Here is a 21,779-nt window from a genome sequence, read left to right as displayed (position 1 = left end):
AGACAAACCAAGAAACAGACTCTTAACTATGGGGAACACACTGATGGTTACCAGAAGGGAGATGGACAGGGGAGATGGGTTGAATGGGTGATGGGGACTAAGGAGTGCACTTGTGATGAGCACAGGGTGATGTATGGAAGTGTTCAATCACTGTATTGTACACCTGAAATAAATATTACACTGTATGTTCAGTGGAATTTAAATAAAATTTAAAAAACAGTAAGTTTCTGTGATACTGCTTCCCTTATCTTTGACTCCATACTTTTTATCAAGCTCAGCAAAACCCACAAAGTTAATTTAAATATGCAAATGGAAGCCAATTCTAGAGATGACAGAATCAGTAATTAAAATTACAGCTATTCAATTAAAAATCATTGAATTCTTCACATAAATGTTAATGTTACCAATAGCATTTATCTATCTCTTTAAAATCATAGTTCTTTCATAAGACAAACTTGTAAGATGGTGATGCACAAACGGTATACTCTAACCTCATCAAATCGAAGCACAAAATTTAAGAGGTATATACATTCAGATTTTTAAAAATGTATTAGGAAAGTACAGTATGAAAGAGATCTAACTAACCAGTCACATGTACGAAAAAAGGGTCTAGTGGTTTTACTCAATAGCATGTATCTAATATGACAAATGGGTAATGGAATTTCTAAAATGGTAACATTAAGACTATGTAAATAGATGTGCAATGTTTACATTAGCAATCGTAGGACAATGGGCAAACTGCAAGTGAAACCACTCTGAGCCTCAGTTTCCTCACTTACGAAATGGGGGTAATACCTACGCCCACAGGACATTTTTAAAAAAGGACTCTGTAAACTGTAAAGGAATATACAAATATACAGAATAAGAACAGTTTTAATGAAAAAATAGATCTATTATCTGAACACATCAGGATTATTAAAGTGTGATTTTCTTATATTTTAAGAAAAGCATTCCTTGTCCAATCAAAATACATGTAGAGGAGAACTAGACTACAGGGAGAACTAGAATCCATGCTAAGTGTAAAATGGTTGGAAGGCCTAAGAATGCTTCATCTACCTCTAGAAGTTACCAGACAAGTGGTAACCGCCTTCACATATTTGACAAGAAGTATAAATGGGAAATAGATTTTGGTTTCACCAAAAGAAAAAATTCTTTAAGAATTATTAGTTGCCTTTAAAAGACTTTCTGAATTGTGTGTATGTGCCTGTTTTAGGGGAAGATGTACACACATTCACACACACATGTATGTTCACTTATGTATTTACGTATTTATTTATAGCTATCACAAATGAGAAACTGGAAGTAAGAAAAAAGTGTTATTAGGTGACATTCTAAAAACTGTGCGAGTGCTTTGTGGGGATGGTGTTGAAGAAATAAGTAAACGGCAAGAGCCGAGGTTTCCAGAGTTCAGAGATAAAGAAGACAGAAGAAAAGGTTTGATCATGGAGTGGAATCGACAATGAATGCCACAGTACAACCAAGACGTAAGTTGTAACTCATGTGCAAACGAATCTGAGTAAATGCTTCCAAAGTCTAGATGTAACACAAAGCACACCAGGTTCTGGAGGCCTCCAGAAGTAATCAGACACCAATATCACTCTCTCAACCATTAGCTTTCACTCAACATTTTCTGAATGTCTACTCTGGATCTTCTTTCCTAAAAGTGATGCTGTTCTGCTTGTTGTTTTTTCTTTAGTGGTTCACTAGAGGCTGGCCATTGTGAACAAAGTCAGTGATAGCTTTTGATTGTTCAGTGCGGATAAAACGCTTTTATGGGGGTATACGTTCCTCTTCGGGCTTGTTTTCATAACCAAAGTATTTTGCTACCTGTGCAGCAAATCCCCACATGGTTATGTGTCTACTGAAATTCCTAAGATTTCTGATGTTCATAATTTTCTAAATTAAAAGATTTCCAAATTTTCTAAGTTATTAAAAACACCAAACCCAGTTTTTTACTCCCTTTAATTACACAGTTTACTTTTATTTTGACAGTGAAGATCAGTCTCATCTTTTCCTGAAAGATGGCTCCTATCTTATCTTATGGATTTAAATCAAAGTCAGAAAAATTCCCAAAAAAAGACTAAAATTATCCATGTTCTGAAACACGATTTTAATTGACAAATTCTTCATAACCCAGCTCTGAGCTTCATTCTTAGAAAGTATCATTTCAGACATTAAAACAGTAATTTGCTTTATTTCTTAATTTCAGAAAAAAATTTCAGGAAATGAAATAGCTTTCTCATTATTTTATACTAAAAACTAAATCAAACAGATATGCGTAGAGTCATGGTGATGTATATGGTAGTAAACATTTCCAACCCAACAGACCAAGCAAGCACACATCTTTAAGAGTTCTTTCTCATTGTACTAGTTACAAACCAAGAGATATTTGTTAACGTTTGGGATTCTTTTACAAATAAATGTTTGATTTTCAAAACAAGCATATATATTGTTAAATTTAGCTATTTTAGCTATACGAAATGTCTGATTAAAAAAAATAAGACTATTTTGCTGTTTCTTCCTCTATACTATTTATTCACATACTAGGGGAAATAAAAAACTTTGGTGCTTCCATTTCTCAAGTGATGTCTCAATTTAAAAAGAATTAGTCCTAGTAAGAATGCATCCTTTGCAGACCTACAAAAGATAATACTCCTGTGGAGATTAGCATTTCAAAAAAACCCTGATGAATTCAAAGGCTTAAATGCTCACCACCAGTCCACTAAGGGGCCTTAGTTTAAAAATCATTTAAAATATACATTTATTTAAGTGTTCATCCTTAGCTATCATTTATGATAGTTGGATCTGAAAAAGATTGCCAAAGATAGTCTTGACAGAACCAATTCTTAATCAATGTTGAGCCCTACTGTGAAGGAAGGCAGGAAGGAAAGAAGGAAAGAAGACCAAGTGAATACATTCTCAAACTCAAATCAGAAACAACAATTCTTATTTCACCATATCCTGGAGCTTTATACTGAACTAGAACTACCATTTCAGTGAAAAAAAATTTAATTCTATTAAAAATTACACATATTTGTAAAACACTGAATTTTAGTCATATTGTCTGGAAGTATTAAATGATTTTTAAAAGAGCTAAATAACTCAGAAGTTGGGGAAAGTGGATAATACCAGTCTTACAATGTCAAAAATCTTTATCAATTCAACATTTAACAGTTGCAGTGATTGTTAATCTACTCCAAAACTCAGACTATGCTTACTGTTTAAATGTGCTGTTTTAAGAGAGAAAAAGAAAAAAAAAAAAAGATCACTTAAAACTAAATGCCAGTTTGGAAATAAGCTGAAAGATGGTAGACTGGTTCCTGGGGAGGTAACTGGGAGATAAATGATCAGAGAGACTCGAATAAGCACTCAGCAGCCTGAGAGGGAGAGCCTTCTCCTTCGAAAAGGGAAAATTCGGGCCTGTCGGGGATGTTGTAGGGTAACCATACAGGGAGTGCACATTAAGATCTAGTAGAGAACTCCCTCTCTAATTGTGAAAAGTTATACGGGGAAAGAGGATTTTCTTCTTTATCCAAAGAAAGAAAAAAGCCAAATACAGAAGTGAACACAAGGTGTTAATATAAGACTCATGGTGGTCAAGAATTAAAACCTGAAAGTGTGTTATAAAACAAAGGTTGCAGGGATGTATGTATGTATTTGGAGATTATGAGATCTTTGCTTATTTTACTAATCGGCTTCATTCCAATCAAGTATCACTTAAAATACAGGTGAGGTCTTGGAGTTTACACGTAACAGCACTGACTGTGCCAAAACTCAAGATACGTGACATCTCTCTGGTCTGGGGCAGGCCACAGCTACTTTAATTAATGAACGGTTTAGCAGTAAAAAGAAACATCTGATGGCAAATCTTACCCTAAATTGGGACTTAGGGCGGATGCCTGTTAGGGCATGTATATCAGTAATCCATATTTATAAGTTTTAATTAAAACTCATTTTTTAACATAAGTGAAACAATGGTATGTAGCCCAACATTCTGCTTAAAGCCAATGACAGACTTCCTACTTTGGTTGATGAATTCATAACCCTGGGCCTCGTTTACCTTTAGCTGGATACTCAATTTATAGATGTAATACAGGAAAAAATAAACAGGGTATCGGTCTTCTTACAAATGCCAACATAGAAAATGACAACACTTAAAAAACAACCCAGTAATGTTCCAGATCACTATATTCTGCTCCGTAGACACATGATTTCAGTATGCAAGACTGATAACAGAGTGTAAATGTTAGCACAGTCCTTGGGATAAGATCTCACCATATAAGGAAACAGCACTAGGCTACAAAAGTTGATTGCAGTCAGCTTTCCTGCATTTCTTCTTGGAGATGGTGATGGTATTATCATCTTTAAGTCCTTGTGGAGCTTTCCCTCTGTTTCAATATGCTGAAAACAACAACCTCCTTGATTGAAACATTATCAGCAGATATGCTATTGTTTTACATGGTGTAGCATATAGCAGTTCTTCAAGATGAGTCTGAGATGACAGCTTTAGTGTGAGTGTAGTACATCTTGGTGCCATTACTATAAGTTTTTTTTTTTCATTCTGTAATATTAGAGATGTCACCAGTCTAGTGATCATGCATGCTGCTCCTTAAATGCTCTTTGGTACTGCAGAAAAATCCTGGGTAAATTTAATTCCACCTCTGTTTTAATCTTTATTTTAATTCTGACATTGGTAGTTTAAGTCTACATTACGAGTACCTGCTAGGTTACACCCCCCTCCACCCGTCACTAATGTTACTCCAAGATCACTGGGTCACATTTAAAACCAGTTTCCACAACTTACAGGATCTGTGATAACAGTCGTCAGTAGATGGACACTTTGAAAGCCTTCGATTCATTATTTGCACTGACATTCACAGTTGAAAGCCCTTGACTTGCAAGAACTACTATAATAATCAAACTGTAAGACACAACAAAGTTTACAGAAGAGATATATTCTGAATCTTGAAGTTTTCTTCTCCTTGAGTTACATGTATGAAGGCAAATTCAGATGGTGAGGGCTAAGAGAACTTTAAATTGTTGTTAGAATGTGATTATGGGCAAATCACAATCCTTCTGAGCCTTGTTTATTATTATCATTATTATTACTTGGTCTTTAAAGGGCAGATTGTTAAAGAGTATGTCCAGATTTCAAAGCTCTGAAATTTATTCTAATAGAAGTTTTCTTATTATCCCTTCCTTAGGTTTTCCCAAACATGGGATGGGTATGCTTACCAGTGAGACTGAAATCTCATGAGAAAAAGCTATGAAAATATTTGTTCAGATAAAATATGGCCAGGGGTGAGAAAGGCATCAGTATTATAGCCTTGCTGCGTTTAAATAGGGTCTTTATTTCTTTAAAAAAATTTTAGAAACAGACTATAAATGCATCATTTATCCTGAACATATGAATTAAGCAGAACATAGCAGGAATAAATACATGAAACGTCACAGAAAAATGGCCAGAGGCTTTTTCCTCTGCTACATTCACTAAGTGGAGAATTTAAATGAAAATTATTAAGTATAAACAACACACGTGCACACACACATTCACCCTCACACCCACGGAGAGCGCTGCACTTATAGTATACCTCTGCTAAGCAAACCTTTTCTTACATGATGCTAATCAAATGTCACAAAGACAGAAATTATTATTATTGCTATTTCAAAACTATTCACATGGTTGTTTCAAACATTTTTACCTACTCAGGAATACATGTATCCTAAAGCTTTTTTACCTATAGCTCCTTGCCTTCCTCCCTTTTATAAAGGGCAGTATATAAAAGTTGCTTCACCCACAATCTTAAGTAGTATTGTTGTCAAGGAGTATGGAATATCTGAAGGTTTAATATTTGCCTTTCAACCTACAGGGTAAAACACCGAGTCCAGGTGCACACAGCCCCAACAAAGGATAAGCCAAAATTCTCACAGCTGGAGTGGGTTATTTATTTTGCTCTTGTAACAGTGATATAATTAAAGAACAGTACTAGACCACTGGATTGTACACTTTAGTTATTTGTATGTTGTGTGAATTTCACTTCTATTTAACAAAAAAAGGTACTGGGTGCTTTAGAAGCTTTATACATTTTATGGGCGGGGGGAGGGGGGGTTTGTAGTGTTGCTTTGTAATAGAGCACAATAGTGGGTCTGAGTACCAAACAGGAGCTGAACAACAAAACTGTTGTAAGCACGGTACCTTCCTGGGTCAGTTGGGAGCTTCCAGGAACCCTTAGAATAATCGCACATGTGAAGTGGACTAAGAAAAAAGTAAAGTCAATAGCTGCCGTAGGAAGCATGGTCTGAAGGAACCTGGACAGAATGGATTGGTTCTTTCAGTACAACAACTTCCATCTGTTTCATGGAACTTCTAGGTACTTCAGTTCAATTCTCAAGCAACTTAGATTGCTTAGGCTTTCCTTCAGTTCTAGGTACCTAACAGGTATAAACTAGATTTTTGTGTAACTCAAACCCAGGATAGACTCTCTGAAACGTTATAGAACAGAATAGATTCTCTTAATGAATCTTGAATTCTCAAGAGTGATTCTTTGGAAAAAGCTCCTGACTAAGGAAGCTGGTATTAAAGGCTGGTACGCCCAGCAATATATGGCAGCAAATCACAGGGCAGAAAGGAGATCGAAGGAGCAGTGGCTTCTCGATCCATCAGCGTGGTTTCACAAACAGTATTCTTGAGCAATGACTTGTACTTTGAAGTATTATCGCTTTTAAATGTCATAGTTGATACATCAGCTGAGATATATGGATCAAGTCCAGTGAGTTTAAAAAATACGTTAATGTCAGTAAATTAAAAATGCTTCCAAACTAGGCATATTTGCTATTAACTGAATAAAGAAAAAAAAATGTAGATCTCCATCCCTGTTTCACTTTATCTTCAGCAATTTTCCCTAGAGGTCACATCTAAGTATATAAAATGTAAGAATAGATTAGTTCAATAACTTGTAGGTTTATATGTATCTATTCACATGGCACATTCTCTTTAGGGACAAACTGTCAAAATATTTTTATAACCTGTTGTAATAAAATTCTGAATTTCTCTCTCTCCTACTCTTCACCAATCTACTACTTTTAATTCCAATGTGCTATATAAATAAAACAGAATGACCCAGTACAACTAAGTAAGAAGAGTTGGTTCTTTTCAATTTGTATGTGTGCTTGGAAGAAACTAGCTCATATTTGTAATATGGGCTCTTCAACTACCAGACCTACTGCCTCTAAACCTTCCACATCATAAATAACATGTTCACCATCCCTCACACTCACTGGGCTTACCTACACCTGTCCAGTTTCATCCCTGGTTCTTCCCAAGCCTTCCCCTGCACTGTGCTTCCTGTGCTGAGGAAGGAATGTTTATCCCACAGGGGAAGTTTTCCTTTGGGTCATCAACTTAAAAAACCTGACCCAGGATTCCCCAAGCAGTATCATGCTTTCTACAATTCTCTTTCATGCAGTCTGCTTTCTTACTCTCAAGAAATGGCTGGAAGGTAAGTGAGTAGAGAAGTTTATGAAAGCTAACTGCCTTTCCAACCCCCAGCTCTGATGTTAGACATTTATATACCATCCTTTCTCATTCATCATTCAGCACTGAACCGTCATCATGCTGACCAGTCTCCTAATCTGTCATTCCCTTAACAACACTATACCTGTTCTTTGACTTCACCAAAACCTAAAGTCACTGACCTCCCTTCAACACACTCACACCATTGGTTCTTTCCTGCCTTAGTGGACTCTTCTTGACCACAAGATTAGGTATTTCAATGTTGTCTTCTTGAATATCTTTGTATCCCTTTCTTTTTCACCTTCTAACCAAACTCTCAATATTTGCTTTGTCTATCCTTGATGCTTTGTTCAGAACCAGAGAAACACATACAAAACCATACATATTTGGATTCTGAAAGTTTTTAATTTGATCTTTATCTTTACCCAGCAATTCTTGAATTTCTTTCTGATGTACTTCTAGGCTTATTCTCACAGGTTTATTTAATCACCTTTCTTTACTGAGTCCCAACTCCACTCTTCACCCCCATTCTCACACAATATGCATTCGATAATAACTGATATGAGTCCCTTCCTGTGTTCTCATTTTCTCTAATCTCACCTTCTCTTTCCTAGATTTTCTGGTTGTCCTTACAAAGAACAATGCCCTCTTCTCTAAAGCTAAGTCCATAACCTCATCTCAGGAGCTTATCTCCTCCCAGCACTAGAGAAATCTGCTACCCTACTGGATTAGTCTGCCTTCTCTTTAGCACTGTCCATGTCTTCTTTTCAAATAGCTCTATATGTTCTGCTTTTAAATATTTAAATATCCACCTTACCTTAAAGCAATGCATTCTAAGATCTACCACCCTTCTGGTAAGCATCTTGTCTTTCTCTTTCCCTTAAGGGCCAAATGTCTTAAGTAAGTAATCAATGGTTGCTGCATCCATATCCTTGACTTTTCCTCTGAATCCTAGGAATCTGGTTTCCATCTGTACCTTTATGAAAGTTACATTTTTAAAGTTCACCAGACACCTAGGCCTTTTCTTAGATCTCATGTTTTCTGGCTTCTAATTCATAATTTCTTCTCCGTTCCTACTATTACTGTTCTAATCCAGGCCATCTTATTTGTACTGCCCAGCAATATACATACTGAAAACTGTTTTCTAAGTAGTCCTAATTTCAAGCAAACACCACCAAATTAATCTTTTTAAAATGCTACAATCAAGTTACATCTTCAGCAAAGAACCTAGAGTTCTCTATCACTGACCACATCCATTATCAAGACTAAACTATCCTTCCCAGTTTTTAAGGCTTTTGCACACTAATTCCACCTTTCTGTATGATCTATATACCTCAAACTAGTCCATCTTCTTACTGTCCTTCTCTCCTAATCACTAGAGACCACTGCAATCTCTGTCTCTGGTTCTTTGTTCAGTCTGTTCCCTTTATTCTATTTCCCCCTTATATCATTTAAATTTCAGCCATCCTTCCAAAAAGCCCCAGACTTTATGAAGCCTCTCCCTGACCCAGCTTACATTAGCTTTCTTAATTCCCATTTTCACTTTTTTATCAGCATAGTGTTTGATTAGTTCGCTAAACATTTCCTGTGTAAATACCTGCATATATTACTGCCATTTACTCGGCACAAGGAGACAATACAGTAGGTACTCATTCAGATAAAAAAGGTTGAGAGGAGAAAGATATAGCACTAAGGGCAGAAAGACTAGCTTGACACTGGATAACTGACTTTGGTCCATATTTTATAGGAAAAGACATATATATCATTGTTTTGGGTTATCACCTCTTTATAAGATAATCTTTTAAAAATGTTATTGTGTTTTTAATTGTATGATATCCATCTCTTAAAGCCAATTAAGCAAATTTGGGAAAACTTCAAGATCAAATAAACAAAAATCTAAAACCTTATAACTCAACAGGATAAAACATCCCCCAGTTCTTAATGTATGCACAAATAACACAATGGTTGTCATTTTGTAAGATTTCTATGCACCCGCAATTCATTCCTTTTTCTTGGCTTTCTGAAGCAATGCCTCTGTGGGAGTAGCTCCCTTACGGACCTGTGTCACAGCAGAAGCTCTGGCAATCCTGAAGGTGCTTGGAACACCGTACAAATAGGAGCAATGTCAGTAAAAAATGTGCACAGACAATGCATTCAAGTGTTTCCTTGGAAAGAACACATATATAGAAAGCTCTATTTAACACCCAGAACACTAAGAGAGACATAAGCATACACACGCGACTAAGATACTTAAGTCAGAATTGTGAATGTATGTCTTCCCTATTAAGATTTTTTTTCACTCCCTCCAAATTATCATATATTTTAAAGTTTCGGGTATTAATATTTAATACCCTATGTTAGCGCCACTGTCAGAGCGATGAATAATAAAATGAGTCTAGACCACTATGGAGGTACTTGTTAAAATACATTAAGTGCTGACCCTACAGAAACAATTTGAAATAAAACTGTCATGAGACTGTTATCCTTGATGATAGGATCTATGCTTTATTCAACCCTCAAGACCTAACTAAAGGTCACTATACAGAATAGGCACTCAAATATTTGACTAATATTTTGTTGTAATAAGGGGAGAGTATATAAAAGCACCACCTGGAAAAACAAAATGTGACAGTAGAATGAAAAGGAAAATATTATTAACCAGAAAATATTTTCTAATGGAATCTTAAGAAAATAAAAAGAGGCACTTGACATTCATCATGACTTAAATCATTCACTCCAGGTCTCTATTTCCTACAGTGGCACTAAAGCCATTTCAGGGTAGCAGTTCTTAACTTCTCTTCCGGGGGTGGGAGGTGGAGTGGGGTGTCACCAAGCCCTTCATAAATTTAGTAACTATTGATTTTCTCCCCAGAAAAAAGCAGACAGCTATACATACCTACAAACTCGTAACTTCCCTAGTACATCCAAAGGGTTCTGAACTCTGGCATTTACAATTAGGATGTAAAAGCATAAAAAGCTTCCCTTGTGCATGACACATTCATCATGCAGGAATTTAACAAAAACTAATCTGAAGCTTTTTAGAATTTTTCATTCTTTACCATCATTAGGCTTCACCAACTTACTTGCTATGTGAAGCAGTACTTTCTTTTATGTGTTGTGTAATTTCTTCTGTGCTTTAATATAATTAATTACCACTATGATTTCAAGACTTCACTTTTTAAAAACACCACTCTATATGAAATATTAGGTAAGCAAAATGGTGAGGCTTATTATTCTAGGCTCAAAATTACGAAGTTAAAGGATAATCTTCAGCTTTTCAATGTGAAAATAATTAAGTTGAAGCCTAAGTGCCCAAGACGCATTTTCCTGATGTATGGTGTGTGTCAAAAGTGTGAAGGATGGAGAAGCAGGCAGGGAGAGAGTTTTGGATTCTAGCAAGTCTAGACAAACTACCTGACAGTTTTTTGGCCTTGGCTAGAAAGGAGAAAGGAGACAGAAAGCAACCACAGGAAAGAAGCCTTGTATAACAGGTGTATCTCTCTCTCAACACAGAGAAGTAAAGTAAGTGGGAGGAACCATTTGTCTTGGTAAAAAGATCCAGGTGATGAAAGGCTTGCACTGATGGATGGAGAAAGCTATGTACTAGTAAGCTTCATTACGGGAAGCCCAAAGCCTAGGAACCTTAGCACCACAGGAGACATTAAGTGGATGTCTTAGCCTCTTACAGCAAAAATGTAACCATAATTAACCTATGATAAAAGGTTTCTGGCTAATAAGTCTACAGTATTTTACTTGTATTTTCTAAATTTCTTGTAATGCTGCCCTACAGTCACTTTTGAATAGAAATTAGAGATTGTCACTTATGCAGAATCTTACAAAAATAATTTAAATGGCTAGTTAGCTGTTTCTACACACCTCAGTTAACCAAATCAAAGGGTATCTAAGAATAGATTTTAGTTTACCCACTATACCTGAGGACAAAGCCATTTCATTTGCTGTATTATATAGCTAACAGAAAATAACCAGACTTCATATAGAGAGGTAACCTCAAAAACTCCAACATGATATTAAGTAACACTAATAATGTGTTTTTAAATAATAATTATTATTTTAAAATCCTTAGGCTTTCTTTCTTGGTATTCACATTACTCTTTTAATATTTTTAACAAATAAAGGCATATCTTTTATCACAATTGTTTCTTGAAAACGTAAAGAGAAGAGCTGACTTTCCCCGTTCTTTCCAGATGCTTAATTTAGGCAGAATATGGTCATGTTTTCTGAATTAGCTTTTGTCCACTGCTCAGAATTGAATTCAGTTTTTTTTCTTTCATTATCAGCTTTAAAACTATTTCAAAAAATTGTGTATTATCCAAAAACATCACTTCATATTATGTCCTAATTAAGTACTTCACTATCCTCTGTGATCAAAATTATCTACGACATCTTACATGGCCTCATTTTAGAGGATCCCCAATCTCTTCTCCTCCACCTTAGTCTCATTCTGGCCAGGTACTTGTAATATAGCTTTATTATCACATTTCATTATTAAACAACGAAGTTTCCAAACAGATATCTCACAGAACTACTGTTTGTTCAATAAAAATGTTACACTACTATGGTTGCTTCTCACATACAATGTTTACCCCATATTCAAGTTTCTGATGAATCAACTGTAAGTTGAAATTCTGTTTCTGAGGCATTTCCTGGTATACTAGGCAGTGCATTAGAAAAGAGATATTGCATTTAGTCTATAATAATTAACCTTCTATATATAATTAACAACCATTCAAAAAGAAAGTGCAAATGTGCAAATGAGAGACAACAAAAACAGTTTCTAAACATGTAATGCATTAATATAGGCTATAAATCCATACAACTAAAAATAATTGCTGACAACATCCTTCTGAGCATTAAACAACACCACCAATTTTGTTTTATATGTTTTCTTTCTTCTCAAGTATTCAAAGAAATGCAATAGACATTATCTTAATTTTCAATTTTTTCATGAGTATATTAGGATATTACCATTTTTTTTTTCACAAATCAGAAAACAAGGAACTACCATTATCTTTGCATAATTTCAGTTATAGAGCCAAAATAAGAACAATTCTAGCTAATCTCATCTGGGATCTTAATTAGTACTACAAGTTTATTTGTGTGAGTTAAAAATAGTATCACTCATGAGAAACAATGCCAAAATTATTATGCTAATAAATCGTGTTAAAGGCCTAATGAAGAAATACTTTAGCAACTATGAGGTAACACACTAGTTGTAGGCATGAGGAACGTTTATATTGGCTCTTTTGGGTGTATACATTAAATGCGAAATCAGAAAGGAATCATGCAAAAATCCGGTTGCCCATGCAAGCACCCCAGAGTCTAATCCTCTCCTCTCAGTTCTGTTGTCAGGCCACAGTAGTGTGGAGACTTGTAGGCTGCTGTCCTTGTTGTAATGAATGGGAAGAGGCTGACAGTGGCATGGTCGAAACCTTCACCTCTTCTTCCCCTGTGGAAAAGTCAGTCATGGTCTAGTTATGGGTGACTAGATTTGTTAACAGTCCCTTTAAAAATGATTTCAATATTTGGAATATGATACATATATAAAATACATACTTAATGGCTGGAATCTGGGTGTGAAACAAGACATGAATTTTAAAATATAAACTTATCAAGTACCTAGAAAGTAGTTACACTATAAACACACCCTTCAATTTAATACTATGTCAGATATAAGAACAAATATAATAGATTTAGGATTATAAATAGACAAAAAGGAAAAAAAAAAAAAAAGACCAGGAAAGCCATTCTTTTCCAAGCCAATTGGACCCCTTTTAAATTCAGATACTCCTCCTAACAGTATTTTGTGAAAAAAATTAAAAATAAGTTCACAGATGTGAAAACATGTTTTTAAAAGGAAAAATGACAAATCCATGTTTTAGAGGTAGAAATTATGTTTATAAAAAATAAACAAAAAGATATAAATATTAATTCAGCAAATTATCATATAGCATCTGAAAATTCACTGTGTACTTCTGAAGGAATTAGAAAAGAACAAAATGCTAACAATACAACGATCCAATTGACTGAAAGCGAGATGACTACTTCTAGGTCAGAGAACTATACACAAAATGAGATCAGTTCTCCTAATTATAATTGATAATTACTGGACTGCAAGTGACTTGTTTCACACATGACTCAAAATCCAATCAAGTCACTGTTAAAATAGCTAATTCAGTAATAAAATTTAAAGAAAAATGTCCTCTCACAAGTAAAATTTGAATAAACAAAAACATGAAAAAAATCCAATCCTAAACAGTTTCAAGTATTTCTCTAAGTATATCTTAAAACAACAATGCTTACAGACTGAGACTTACTATTTTTTGTTTTCCAAACAATTTTTAGCATTATGGAATAAAAACATCTTGGCAGAGAGTTCTTTGAAAAACAAATCTGCAAAATTACATTTGGAAATACTTAACTGACAAATTTAACTGACAACATGAAGAAAGACTCAGCCTTTAGAACAGGTTATTTCATAATTTTTCAGTAAATTGGCCAAGATTCAATAAACTCCAAGTACACAGCAAGGAGGCTGTGTAGAGGAAATCTTAGAGTTCTTGGTGAGAACATGGTACTAATAAGGACCACATAAGAGATGAAATTTTATCAAGTTGATAAACTTCATTCTATTTTGTAGCTATAGGCCATATCCCTGAGCTTGGCCAATTGTCTCATTAATAGATACTGTTGATAAAAAGGGACCTGCAAGTGTGTGAGAGCAACAATCAATTACTATGGGAAGAAAGCCAAGTTAAAGCACATGCCAGTGATCTTCATTTGTGAAGGTGAACATCAATGTTGTAGTGGAAAAACATTTCAGTTTGAATGTGGGATCTGGGTACTTGTCCTAATTCTACTACTAATTGAATGTTTGACCTTTAACAAATTATTTAACCTTTCTGGAACACAGCTTTGCTTTTTCTAAAAGAAGGAGTTGAACAAGGTAAGTCACTTTTTAGGAAAAGTCACTTCTTAAACAAAAGCACATGGTTCCAATAGCAAAAGAGATCTGAATGGACCTACTATAACTGTCCACCAATCAAAGTTTTTCCCCAAGAATATTTATTTCAAAAATCCTTCTAGGCTTAGCAAACTGGATGTGCAGCCAAGAAAATGCTGCTAAAAAGATTTTACCTAATTAAGAAAATAATGAATTTTAAACAACAAAAAAAAAGTTTTCATGTAGGCATAAGAAATGGAAGCTGCATTTCTGTCAAACCCCTGGCAACTGTCCTTCCCATGATAGGTTTCAGATATATCAATTTTTAATAATTTAACTGAAACAAACCAAAACTAAAAATTTAAATACAAATATATAATAAATATAGACATGGTATCTGTAGGATATATAGGTGACTGACACCTGAGTATTTGCTCCTAAAGGTCAGGGACCCTGTTTTGCTCTACATATCTAAAGAATAAATTAATAATACGTGCCTTTTCCAGTGTTGAATATTGTCTAAGCATATCTTAAAGTGGCAGGTATCAGAGAAACAGTAGGTACTCTCCATTATGAAGACTTCACGAACAGCTACCCTGGTAAGATACCATGATATTCACTGCAGGATACAAAGTTGAACCTATTTCAATAGTTCAACTCAAGCACAACTGATTTACAACTAGGGGTGGGGGAGGCAGATATTGCCTAGGTATTAAATTGCTTCAAATTAGACACAGTTAAAATGTACATCGTTTTCCAGAATTCCACTTTCTGTCATTTCTAATTGTTACTGAAAATCCTAAATGATCTGGCTATAATTATACAACTATTCTGTTTTGAGGTCTAGCACATTCATCTTCCTGAGATATTTGCCAAATATTTATAGGACATGAGAGTATTCTGTGTAACTCTTAATAACAATTTTAAATATTTTTTTCATTAAAACTAAAATTTCTCGTCATCAGAGACTTAAAAATAATCTAATAATAAGCTTAATCATAAGTCACCATTTAAATACCAAACAAGTATGCATAGTCAAAAACTGAAAATCTGAAATAACAAACTCTCCCGACCTCCCACAAAATACAACAATGATTCAGAACCTACAAGTTGGTGACTTCATTCTTAGAATTTCTGGGAAAAAAAAGTATTTTATGCTCTATGGTTGAGTATATGTTAAAAAGAAAACCCACAAAGATAAGACCATAATTTAATGCCACATTTTTTTCAGAAAGTATCTAGTTTAGATGAAGATTTCAAATGACTAACATGAGGACAACTACACTCACAAATCAGTAATTATTCATTTCCACTGTGGCATTTTCACAATATATACTGGCTTGAAATATTTGGGTTAAAATTATTCTTTTTGTGCTAATGGACAATATGGTAACTGTGAAATCAGAAGAACAGATAACTTACTGAAGATAGTCACGTAATAAGTCAAATAAAAGTATACGATGAAGACAGCTAAGAACTGGAGTCCCACAAAGGCACCCTTCTTCCTATCATATCAACTCCACACTGTGCGGCCTCACTGTCAGAGCTCCCCATGTTCTTGTCCATTCTATTTATACAATACATAAGCACCTCCCATTACTGAAGGCAGTTCTATTGCCTCTTAATGAAATGACATACTAATTCCTGCCTCCACGCCTTTATTCAGGAGTTCCCATCAGTATAAAAGGTCTTTCTCTTTTTCCCACTAACCCAATTCCAAGATACCATAGTACAGATCAATTCCTATTTCTTCAGTGAAGCCTCCCCAACAATTATAGGCTCAAATGAGATTTCTCAGATTCCAGTTATCATATAGTTACCACTCTCATACATAATATTAAATTTATTTCTTCAACTACACTGCAAAATACCTGGAAATAATATCCATATTTTAGAGTTCTTTTACATTACCCACATGGCCTAGTTCATTACTGGGCAAACAGGAACCCAAATATTCACTATAACTGGTTTAATATTTTACTTTTAAATGTTTAGGATATTTAGGGGAACTTAACTTTAACTCTTAATGTTATAATCAGTTATAAGATACACTATTAGTCATTAAAATGCCACATTTCTAAATGATTAAAGCAAAACAAAACAAAATTACACTCTAATATGCTGTCTTGAATGGAAGAAAAAAACACAGTATCAGGAACTGAGTACTTAAGTGTTTCACAAGTGAGTATCACGTAGAAGGAGAAGATTGAAAAATGTCACTCTGAATTACCTACTAACTACCATAATCAAATGAACGAATATCATGAGTCCCACTGATATACAAACCAATACATTGGTGTATCATGCTTATGTAAATTAACTTCACTGTATCAACTGTTAAATTCACTATATCAAAAGTCACAAACCATATTCTCTTAACCCATCTACTTGTCTTGAAAATGAAATGGCCAAAGAGCCAAAGAAGTCTGATGGATCTCTTCAAATTCACCTATCAACCTGGCTAAAAACAAGAGAACAAACAACTTGCTGGTAACAGCACATTATTACAGTAAGACTGTGCCATGCCATATCTTAAAGGCCATGACAAGGGATAACAATAAATTTTACGAATTATGTAATACAGTGAGGGACGATTCTATCCTACTTGAGAGAATCAGGAGAGGAACAAACTCTCTCTTTTACCAGTCATCTCTAAAGCCCAAATTAAGTAAATTAAAAAAAAAAAAAAACTACTAATAAGAAGGATTCCTTTAGATATAGAAGTCACTTGACCTAATAAATGTTATATGGGACCTTAAAACCCCAAAGTTCTGAAACCTTCAAGGGTAGCAGTACAAAACCAGAAGTATTCTGGTATCACTTATGAGGAACCTAGTATTTTCCCCAGAAATAAAAACATGACAGACCAAAAGGGAAAGTATCTCTCCTTGAACAACTGCTTTTTCACAGAAAGTATACACATATGTCTGTGAAACATTAATAATCAGAGTTCTCAAATATTAAGTACTTTATTAACATAGAGCACAGTTTGTGTGTGTGTTTGCACGTGTGTATCAGTCAAAATAAGTAACTGCCAAAAGTAGTTAGAGAGTGGCTTCATCCCTCATGCTCTCACTAATTACCATTTCAAAAATTTTTTTTGAATCAGTTTACTTTTAGAATGTATAATCAGAATTTGTACCATGGTGTTGGACTTTCCAGCACCATAATTTCAGAGCACATTTTTTCTTTTTTTTGTGCATTTATATTCCACATGAAAGTTTGGTAACTACCCTGTTAAATAAAATGCTTCCAAGTTATAACTAGGTATAATACTCCACCATCCTTATAAAGCTCAATATTACAAGGCATCCATCCAATTAAAAATTTTTAAATTATGATAAGGACTTTTTTTCCCCATAGAAATTTCCAAGAATAATAAGTATTCTCTGTTATTCAAAAATTCCCACCCTACCCACCCAACAACCTGAAGGCATGAGTTATTCACAAATTCTCAAAGGCTATAAATGAACCTACCTGCTATAGGGATCCCTCCCAGACCTGTGTTGTGCTGTGGCGGGAGATTCAAGTCCAAGAAATTACTATTTGAGGTGGGGTTTGCTGTGTGGTTCAAGTGCATGATGCTATTGCGTGGAAAGGCCATCCAAGGATAGCGGGCTGCCTGGCCTGGAAAACTGAATGAATTATAAACTGCTCGGTGCTGCTGAAATTGAGGGAACCTCTGTGGCAAGACTGAAAAGGTACTATTGAGAGAGTTGGCATTTGTCGGTGCAGCAGGATGCAGGAATCCAGAGCCCGGACCTTTGGCCATTGTAGTGTGTGAAGAGGAGTTCTGAAGAGATGTGGGCGAAAGGGAAGGCTGGTCTTGGACTGACAGTTCCTTTTCAATCAGGTCTGCTAAGGCTTTTCGAGTGACATCAAAGGGATCAAAACCCAAGTCATCCTCTGGTTGTTTAGAAGAACCAAAGCCAAATGCTGCTTGCCAGTCTGTAGAGGATGATACTGGGATTGTTTCTGTTGGGAAGACAATTAGTGATAAATTTAAAATACATAGCTCACTTATGTATTTAACGAGTATGCACACTAGTGAAAGTTAAACATCATAAGATAAAGGCAAATATATCCAAAATCTGTATGATTTCTTAGCACATTAAGATTATATTATAAAAGGTCTCATATACTTCTAGCAATGATTTCATCTTAAGTTACCAACTTCAAAAACTGAATGATATAGACTGATTTTGGTAATCAAAGAAAACAAAGTACTTGAAACCCAAATTACACCTTTAGCTATTCATAACCAAAACCTGGAGAAAGTCATTTCAATGAAATAAGGTAATAAATATGATGTAACAGAATTCACTTAGTAAAGTTTATTTTTTTAAAATTTTTATGTTATTATGTTATGTTAATCACCATACATTACATGATCAGTTTTTGATGTAGTGTTCCATGATTCATTGTTTGCGTATAACACCCAGTGCTCCATTCAATACGTGCCCTCTTTAATACCCATTACCAGGCTAACCCATCCCCCCACCCCCCTCCCCTCTAGAGCCCTCAGTTTGTTTCTCAGAGTCCATAGTCTCTCATGGTTCGTCTCCCCCTCCGATTTCCCCCCTTCATTTTTCCCTTCCTACTATCTTCTTTTTTGTTTTTTAACATGTATTATTTGTTTCAGAGGTTTATTTTTTTAAATATATTTATCAAAGACAAAGTGTAAGTAATTTTGAATATATGCTTTATATAATCTAGGAAAAAATAATGTAACAATGAAAAAATATCTACTTAAACTTTATGTATTTTTTAAAACTGTCTGCTCCGATAATAGGTACTATATTTTCAATATTAATTTTATGCCATCCTTCACATTAATAAGAAAACTTACAATGAATAAAAATGAAAATGGCTCGAAATGCCAAAATATAGCTTTCAATATTAACTAACATACCTCTTCATCAGCTGGAGAAAAAAAAATCTTAAATTTAACTATATAAACACAAATACGATTAAAAATGTAAGCCCTTAAAAATTCTTAGAGGAATAAGCATTTTATTATCAGAAAAATGATCTAACCCTTGATTTCTGGAGAAATCTGTTAACACATTAAGTCCTAAGTCATACAGCTACTTATCTAACCATCCTACTCCATGCCCTTTAAATGTTTACAATTTTATGAAAAAGGGAGTGGGGGTGCTTAAAGGGGTAAAAACACATTAAGCAAGGTCTCATTTCAGCCTGAGTAATGTTATTAACATGCAGTGGTATTGTTGTATACCTGATGTGAAGAGACTCTGTGGCTCTGGTGCTGTAGGCCAGTCACTGGATGTCTGTGGGGAGCTGGGGAAAGGAGGAAGCCCACTTGGGATCGGGTTGGGATGGCGAAAGTTATCTGAGAATAACGACTGTGACTCAGTTACTGCCCCTTCAAAAGGAGACCGTGCACTGTGATTGGATGAACTGATGGGGATGACTGGATTGGATTTTGATAAACCAGGTGGTGGTGAAGGCGTATCACTGTTAGATATCTAAATAAAATAGGAAAAGAAAAGAATAATCAATAGAAGTTTATACACTTTAATAAGCCGCCATCAGAAAGGCTTGCAACAAAAGGCATTAGAACAGTGGTCTTGAAACTGGGGTGCTTAAACACTTCTTTATGAGAACACGAATTTTTAAAAAATCCATCAATTACATATGTACTCTTTTCTAAAACTGATTCCTTCTTGAAAAGACTAAGCCAGTCTCCTCTCCTTTCAGAACCTATCTTCTCTCACTTTACGAACTATTGCTCACTCTTTGGGATCTAACTATAGTAATTTGACCAAGAGTGAAAACTTTATGAGAGCAACAAAAATATTATTAGAAATATTCAGACTGGGGGCGCCTGGGTGGCTCAGTCAGCTAAGCAGCTGCCTTCGGCTCAGGTTATGATCTCAGGGTCCTGAGATCGAGCCCCGAGTCGGGCTCCCTGCTCAGTGGGGAGTCTGCTTCTCCCTCTCCCTCTGCTGCTTATCTGCTTATGCTCTCTCACTCACACTCTTTCTCCAGTAAATAAATAAAATCTTAAAAAAAAAAAAATATTCAGGTTGGTGATGAGAGTGACTAATGACTAGACTGTTTTGCAAACTAGATGATTCCCAGTACTTAAGTTTTTTTGGTTTTTTTTTTAAGATTTTATTTATTTATTTGTTAGGGGGAGAGAGAGAGTACAAGCAGGGGAAACAGCAGGAAGAGGGAGAAGAAGGTTCCCCACCGAGCAGGGAGCCCGACTCAGAGCTCGATCCCAGGACTCCAGAATTATGACCTGAGCCAAAGGCAGACACTCAACTGACTGAGCCATCCAGGCCCCAATACTTAAGTTTTAAACAAAATGGAAAGAAGATCTAATCACGTTATTTCTAAACACATCATTAAAAATAATTTTTGTAATAAATCTTTATGATTCTTAGGTATTTAACTCAGAAAGAGTTCAAAAATTTGATACTGAGATAATACTCTTTCTTCCATCCTCAGCACTGACATTTTCAAAAATGAAAACATGACTAACATTGCTGTTGAAACTTGTCTCCTTGTACCAACAGGTAATATTCATCCATGGATACATGAAAACCAATTTTATTTATTTATATATATTTTTTAAGATTTTATTTATTTATTTTAGAGAGAGAGCACACGCACTTGTGCATGAGTAGGATGGGGCAGAGGGAGAGGGAGAAGCAGACTTCCTGCTGAGCAGGGAGCCTGACACGGGCCTCAATCCCAGGACTCTGGGATCATGACCTGAGCTGAAGGCAGATGCTTAACCAACTGAGCCACGCAGGTGCCCCAATGAAAACCAATTTTAAAATAGCCCTATCCATATTTCATTAAGAAATAAATTTCTAATATAGTTTTAGAGTTTGTGTTTAATAACTAATTTTTATCAAAATCTGTATTTAAGTAAGTTGCTTTGATCAAATCAAAACTATGAATAAAAATTCAGAAGAAAGAAAGTTGGGGGACGCCTGGGTGGGGCAGTCAGTTAAGCTCTGACTCTTGGTTTGGGCTCAGGTCATGATCTCAGGGTCCTGAGATTGAGCCCCACAATGAGCTCTACACTCAGGGGGGGTCTGCTTAAGTTTCTCTCTCTCTCTCTCTCTCAAGTAAGTAAATAAATCTTTAAAAATTTTTTTAAAAAGAAAGAAAACTGGCATTTAAAGCCTTCTGTCAGAAAAAAATAGTTTCTAATTGAAAATTCCCATCTATTTTTGAGAGAGGTATATGCCTGTCAAGAATAAACTATATTATATTAAGATAAAATTCTGTAACAGCAGAAGTAGAAGAATGAGTTCAAGAAGAACA

General features: G+C 35.1%; 1 protein-coding gene across 6 annotated transcripts in view; it reads right to left on the bottom strand.

Annotated features, from left to right (window-relative positions):
• Positions 1-21,779, bottom strand: part of CNOT4 (CCR4-NOT transcription complex subunit 4) — a 145,360-nt gene that overhangs the window by 15,391 nt on the left and 108,190 nt on the right. For 4 of the 6 annotated variants that reach the window (XM_032401511.1, XM_032401512.1, XM_032401513.1 and 1 more), the window contains exons 9-10: positions 19,714-19,963; positions 17,952-18,449 (exon numbers count right to left, since the gene is read on the bottom strand). In XM_032401511.1, coding sequence (XP_032257402.1) covers positions 17,952-18,449; positions 19,714-19,963 — 748 coding nt within the window. Of the gene's footprint in view, positions 1-36; positions 12,981-17,951; positions 18,450-19,713; positions 19,964-21,779 lie in introns of those variants that run through there. The other 2 variants (XM_032401515.1, XM_032401516.1) reach the window with 1 other exon arrangement.

This window comes from Phoca vitulina, unplaced genomic scaffold, assembly GCF_004348235.1.
Source record: "Phoca vitulina isolate PV1807 unplaced genomic scaffold, GSC_HSeal_1.0 scaffold4, whole genome shotgun sequence".
Lineage (NCBI taxonomy): Eukaryota > Metazoa > Chordata > Mammalia > Carnivora > Phocidae > Phoca > Phoca vitulina.
The sequence above is the reverse complement of the archived record's forward strand: the minus strand, read 5'-3'. Positions and strand labels throughout refer to the sequence as shown.